General features: G+C 62.7%; 3 protein-coding genes across 3 annotated transcripts in view; 2 read left to right on the forward strand and 1 right to left on the reverse strand.

Annotated features, from left to right (window-relative positions):
* MNEG_9078 (hypothetical protein) overlaps positions 1-1,923 on the reverse strand; it is a gene marked incomplete at both ends in the record, with an annotated part of 4,183 nt that extends 2,260 nt beyond the window's left edge. Inside the window, 5 exons of the mRNA XM_014042447.1 lie at positions 67-213; positions 532-725; positions 1,008-1,132; positions 1,417-1,518; positions 1,725-1,923. Coding sequence (XP_013897901.1) covers positions 67-213; positions 532-725; positions 1,008-1,132; positions 1,417-1,518; positions 1,725-1,923 — 767 coding nt within the window. The remainder of the gene's footprint in view (positions 1-66; positions 214-531; positions 726-1,007; positions 1,133-1,416; positions 1,519-1,724) is intronic.
* A 137-nt stretch (positions 1,924-2,060) lies between these two features.
* Positions 2,061-3,679, forward strand: MNEG_9079 (hypothetical protein; the record flags this gene model as incomplete). Its single annotated transcript, XM_014042448.1, has 2 exons — positions 2,061-2,085; positions 2,871-3,679. The coding sequence occupies 2 exons, from the start codon at positions 2,061-2,063 to the stop codon at positions 3,677-3,679; spliced, it is 834 nt and encodes a 277-aa protein (XP_013897902.1).
* An 840-nt stretch (positions 3,680-4,519) lies between these two features.
* On the forward strand, positions 4,520-5,450 carry MNEG_9080 (cytochrome b5; the record flags this gene model as incomplete). Its single annotated transcript, XM_014042449.1, has 4 exons — positions 4,520-4,589; positions 4,718-4,789; positions 4,892-4,980; positions 5,310-5,450. 4 exons carry the CDS (start codon positions 4,520-4,522, stop codon positions 5,448-5,450), a joined length of 372 nt encoding a protein of 123 aa, XP_013897903.1.
* Between the last annotated feature and the right edge of the window lie 929 nt (positions 5,451-6,379).

A 6,379-nucleotide genomic window follows, 5' to 3' on the forward strand; every position in this document is an offset into this window, starting at 1 on the left:
AAAACCGCCGAGAGACGCTCAGCCGCGGCCGGCAGTGGCGCATGATGCTGCGCGCGCGCCGCTCACTTGCCGGCCGTCTCCACCAGCTTGGCGAGCGACGTCGCGTCGCGCCGCATCTTGGCCTCGTCCAGCAGAGACTTGGCCGTGTTGAAGGTCTCTGCGCGGTCCTTGTACCAGTGCACCGTGGCCATGCTGACCCACCGGATGTTCACCCTGGGAGACGCGTCGGAAAGCGGCTCGGTCACAGACAAAGGGTGGAGGTGGGGGGAGGGGTGGCTGGAAAGCAAGTTGGTACGCGTGGATGCAACCTTGCGTACGCGCTTGCTTGCATGCATGCTGCATATGCAGAGATGTGTGCACATGCAGGAGGGGGGCAAGGACGCGTGAAAGCAGACACGCAAACATACACCGCGCCTTGCGTGACGCAAAGCAAGGCGCAACCCAATTACTAGTACAGTAGCGGCTGCACGGCACCCCCTCGTGCAGTCTCGGCCCCGGTGGTGGCTGTGACCGCTCCGCAGCGGGCCCCACCTGAGGAACCAGTCCAGCGTCTCGGGGCTCATGTGAACGTGGCCCCACGCCGGCCCCGCAAACTGCTGCGTCCAGCAGCTGGCGGACCCCGCGGGGCAGGACAGCGGCACCGCCCAGCCGTTCCAGTCGTTGACGTAGCAGCAGGCCAGGTAGTCCGCCGTGTCCTTGTTGCGCTTCTTCGGGTAGAAGTTGGGCTGGCGCAGGGCGGAGGGAGGGGGGAGGGAGGAGGGAAACGAGGACGGCTGGGTGGCAGGGGCTGCTGGGTTCCCCAGGCGAGGCTGCGTTCGGCCACGACCTGGGGTGGCGCCCGAGCCTTCCTGGCCGATAGCAGGCTGCACGGCTCCCACGGCCCCTGCGTGCAGCGCCCAGCGAGCAGGAAGCGACCCGCAAGCGCAGTGCTCTGTGGTTGACTTCCCAAGCACCCGCAGTTCAGGGCGGACACGTCTCTGCAGCCCCAATCCGGCGCGGCCCCTAACCTCGTTGCCCAATTCAATGGCCAGCACTGCGTCGTTGGGCAGCTCGCGGCGAATGGCCTGCATTTGGCGCTGCGTGAGTTGGAAGTCCTCCGCCAAAAAGTTGATACCCAGGATAAAGACAGCCCCTGGATGTGCAGGAGTGTCGTTTGTGAGCGGGTGAGCTTGGTGTTGTGTGAACAGCTATTCATGAGCACGCATGTCTGAGCGTCTTAGTGTGCACGAGCACAATCGGTCTTGCAACAGCGGCTTCGAGCTCAAGCCATGACGCAGCGCAGCTTTCGTTTCTAAACCGCAACCCCGTGGTCTTTGGTTGCTCCCTGTTGTCAGGTTTCGGTGCCAGTCGCGCACGCCGTTCCATGTCGCACAAGGCTTATCGCTTGGGACTGCCCTGTCGCTGCCGCCAGCTCACCCGTTTCTTGGTGCAGCTTCCGCAGCGCAGCCCAGACTCGCGGGCCTGGGACAGTTCTCTGCAGATCGGTGCTGCCGCCGCCGATGCGCATCACCAAGGCACCTAGGGTGTGCGGTGTCACCCAAGAATGTGCGCGCGTGTGTGACACAAACGCAGACGGAGCTCCACATTCACCCGCTGATGGCGCGTGCTGCAATGCAAAGCGGTCCTGCTGGCGCAGGCCGGCTGTGCCGTGACCCTGCGCGCTCACCCCAGCAAATGTCACCCCAGTGACACTGCAATGTCCCCTTTCTTCCCTGCAGGATCACCTGTGCCGTAAGCAGCGAGGTCCTTGAGCAGCTGGAGCGTATCTGGGTCAGCCAGTTCCTCCGCGGCCACCCATTCGTGGGAGATGCCCAGGAAGCTGCCTGGCACCTGCTTGCTCCAGCCGTCCACGTTGACCGAGAGGGTGGCCCTGATGCGCGGGACCTCGCCGTCGTCGGGCACAGTGGGGCCCCAGTTGGCCATCCGCGCCTCGTCAACCAAGCGGCGATCCAGTAAGCTTGCATGTGCTGGCTGCAGGAGGCTCCGGACTGCGTCCCACGGGGCGCACGAGGGCGGCGCGCGGGGGAGGCGCTCAAAGTCACCTCGTCAGCGCCTGGCACATGCTGCCTGGGCAGGCGAAGCAGGGTGCGGGATGCACGGGATGATTACACGGATAATCACTTAGTCTCACCGGCCTGAATCACCAGGATCGCTGTGAGGACCCTCATAGTGCCGCGCTTTAGTCCACTCGCGGTCATATGTTGCGACACCGGTATCGATCAGCCTATGTGTCGCAGGTAACTACGTTTGTGGGGGGTTCAGGCGGGTGGTGCGCAGCCAGGTGATCTGTTCAAGGGCAGCTGCGACGCCTGCACACGGGGCACCCTGACAAGTGACGCGACGAGCTGGGACCAATTGATAGACAATCCCAAGGGGCTCGATAAGATGCACGCGCTCCAAGGCTTCCAAAGGGTCAATGGCGGGGGATGCTCCACCCGAAAGCCCACTTGAATATGCAAAATGCTACACGCAATCGGGCTGCAGCGGATTCGCATAGAACCGCGAATTCAACGAGTTGATGTTAGCTACTGTACGCTTTTCCGGTGACCTGCGCATGCTACCGATCTGGCCATAAGCCGCTGCGGCGAAGTTGGTAGCGCATGTTGACCCCACTGTTACCGCGGCTTGCTCAGGTGCTTAGCGCCCTGAGAGCAAGCCGTGGATCCTTGCTGCAGGCAGATGCGTCGACGGTAGCAAGCGCTGCTCCGTCGGCCGCAGCAGCGCTTGCCGCTCGAACCTTCTCACAACAGCATGCCGCGGCGCGGCAGAGAAGCACCAGCACTGGTGAGCGCAAGTTGCAAATCCGTCACCAGTTGCCAGCAGCGTGAAGCCAGCATTCCATGTTTACTTTTGCGGTGCCCACCCAGCAGGCGAGGGCGCCGAGGACGCGCCTGGCGCCACCTCCTCCACGGCCGACATCGACGAGGCAGGCGCCTACTACCGCGTGCCTTACCACGTCCCCTCGCGCGACGACGGCAACATCGGCCATCGGCGCGCGTCGGGGCGGTTCGAGTTGGCAATCGAAGGGGCGCTGCTTGCGGATGCGGTCGTGCGGGAGCAGCTGGTGGAGCGGCTGGGCCTGGTGGTGCACCGCGTGCGCCTGAGCCACGACCGCCGCACCGTGCACGTGCTGTGGGACGCGTACCCGGGCGCGGCTGCGGCGGCCGAGGCGGCGCTGCAGCGCTGCGCGTTCCGGCTGCGGCGGCACGTCGCCAAGGTGCTGCGGACGCGCAACACGCCGTACCTCGAGTTCCGCCACGACCACCTGCCGCCCCACCAGGCGTCTGTCGCAGCCGCGATCGAACGTGTTGAGCGGGAGGCGCTGCAGGAGGCCAGCGGCAGCGGAGAAAGTGGTGCTGGGGCGGCAGGGGCGGGGTGGGGCCCAGCCAAGGTGGGAGGGCAGCAGCAGCAGCAGCAGCAGCAGCAGCAGCAGCAGCAGCAGCAGCAGGAGGAGCAACAATGGGAAGAGGAGCACTGGCGCGACCACGTTACCGAGGCGCGTTTGAGCGCTGCGGCTGGGGCGGCGCCGGCGGCTGAGGGCAGTGCCGCCCTTGCACCCGACACTTTGGATGAGGCAATCAGAGAGCTGGAGGCGCGGTTGCCGTCGCGGCGACGGCAGCATGTGCCCAGGCAGGGCGGCGAGCAGGGCGGGAACAGTGACAATGGGTGGGGCGGCTGAGGGTTGGGGCGGTGGTGGCCGGCAGCGCCGTGGTCGCCGTGCACACACCTTCGTTCCCCTCCTGGCAGGTGCTTTGCTTTTTTGCAGGTCGCGCATACTGTAATGTCAACAAATTTGACTGTGATCTGCACAAACTAGCACACACGCAAGGCTCTGCTGGGTGAATTTCATGGCGTACATTCACTACGCCATGCGAAGCGCCTTGTCGCTCCCGCCAGCATCCACTGTGCACACTGCACAGCGCACAGTGCAAGCGCCCTGGAGGTGGTGCATTCCAGGGCCTGCACAGGCTGCGCCTGGTTGAAGTGGGCAAGTTGGGTGCCCGCGCCAATCATCCACCTGCTCGTCAGTTTTTGACACCATGCATTTTTCCAGAGCGAATCTTACTTACATGACGAGCAGCCAACACTGGATTACCCCAGGGGCTTTCTGACACTGACGACTGTGGGCGGTGCCTTGGATTGTAACCAATGCGCGCATGGACGAGATGCACATCATGCACACGGTACCCTGCTCAACGACGGCAGCCTTGGCTCCTGTCAGTGCCCATAGACCAGAATGGCCAAAGACAGGCCGACAGCCGGCCATCGTCGACGCGTCGCGGCCATCGCGCGACTTACGCTCGTAGGTAGCACATGTGGTCGGGACTAAAGTTGTCGTCGTGCTGCTTTTACGGTAATGATGAACGACGTACAGTGTTGTTGGTTCGTGCTCACTCAATCACTCCTTGCGGTGAGACTGGTGTACCGCACGGTAGCAAAGGCAAAGTCGGCTGCCACGCACCTCACCAGACTGCAATTATACATTTCGTGCACCGCAAGCGATCAGCACAGCTTCGCCATGGTGACCTACACCATCGACGACTGCAAGCAGCATGTCTCGGACAAGGACTGCTGGCTGGTCGTGCACGGTGGGCCTACATGACCAACAACAAGAGTTATAGCTTGCAGGGGGCCAGCAGGGCCGCGGGGCGGACGAGAGGCTTCGCCAGACAGCAGCACTGTCGCTGAACAGCTGCCCCGGCGCCCCCGCCCGCAGGCAAAGTCTATGATGTGACCTCCTTCCTGGAGGAGCACCCGGGTGGCTATGATGTTATTCTCACGTCATCAGGTGCGGCGAGGGGCTTGAGCGTGGCCACTCTGTTCGCGGGCTGCCTTGCCGTGCTCGCTTGAACCGGGCGCTAAGGCACGTCTCTGGCGGGGTTGCTTGCAGGCAAGGACGCCACCCAGGATTTTGAGGAGATTGGGCACAGCAACAGCGCACGGGAAATGCTGAACAAGTACCAAATCGGCGAGTACGCAGTGAGTGCCCCGGCGCCGCGCGTCGGTTGTGCACAGTGTTGGGCCCAGCAGCAGCCCTGCGATCAGCTGCGCAGCAGCAATGGGGCGCATGGCTTTTGTTGTATGCCTGAGCCTTAGGTCTGAGCGCGCGATGGGCCCATACAAACAGGCTATGTCGCAACAGGATTGCTCAAGGCATGGTTGCAGGCAGCAGTGCATGCGGTTTCCTGATGCGCAGGGGGGCCTTGACACGTTGTGCGGCTTGGCATACGCCCGTTGCTGCTTCGTTAGCCTGTCCCTACGTGCTTGCACCTAATCACAGCGAATGGCACACCTGCAACCCGTGACAGGGCGGCGACTCGGCGCCAATCACAGCCAAGGCAGCGGCCTCCAGCAGCAGTGGCGCCGGCTCGGGCATTTCATTCGGGCTGCTCATCCCGCTGCTGCTGATCCTGGCGGCTGTCTTCTTCCAGCTTTACCTGAAGAAGTAGCTTCCACATTCCTTGGCGCAGCCCTGGGATGCGCCGGGGCAGGGCGTTTGATGCTGTAGAGCACATGGGATGGGGGGGTCGAGAGTGACCCGGGGATGACCAGGCAAGGATCCCTGACGGCTGCGGCGGCAGGCTGCTGCGTTACTTCTTCTTGTGCAGCGACAGCAGCATAGAGGTGCCTCCAAAGCCCCGGCGCACGCGTTCGGCAATTTGCAGCTACTGCTGCTCACGAGGCGTGTGTGCAAGCGAACGCACGCCGGCAGTAGCACTCATCACAAAGTAGCGTGCTGGGTGGGCGGGCCGCCCCTTAGCAGGGGCACGACGCCACAGCCATTGACCGCACTCTTCACTGGAAAAGTGACTGATGCATGGTATCAATGGCTTCTGGCACTGGTCCCCCAACATTTGTAATTCCAATTTCGATATCCCTATCCCTCTGTGTTAGAGCAGACTGCAGCTGGCCGAGGCATCATATAGAATTTCAGTGGATTCGCCTGTGACTGAAGACATAGAAATAATCCACAAGCCATGATTTGTTGTCGTCAGACGTGAGCCCCTTGGAAACGCAAATGGGCAGCACGCAAATGGGCAAGTGGGCAGCACGCAAATGGGCAAGTGGCCATGCACGTGACACCAGGTACAGTCTTCCCTCGCTACAGCGAACCCCGCAATAGCGAAAACCCTGCCTATAGCGAACGCCGCCGCTACCCCCAATCGCTCGCCACACAAATCCACCCCGCCACAGCGAATATTCACTACGGCTATAGCGAACGCCAAAGGCCTCCCAGATTCACTGTATGCAGGCGCGCTGTGGTCAGTGCCTTTGGGACTGCGTGGGGCCCACTCGCCTCGTGTGGGCCACGTGCACGCAGGCAGCCACCAGCTCCTGCGTACGCACCATACCCCCTTTCACTGCAGCATCTGCCACA

This window comes from Monoraphidium neglectum (genome assembly GCF_000611645.1).
Source record: "Monoraphidium neglectum strain SAG 48.87 unplaced genomic scaffold scaffold01812, whole genome shotgun sequence".
NCBI classification, from domain to species: Eukaryota; Viridiplantae; Chlorophyta; class Chlorophyceae; order Sphaeropleales; family Selenastraceae; genus Monoraphidium; species Monoraphidium neglectum.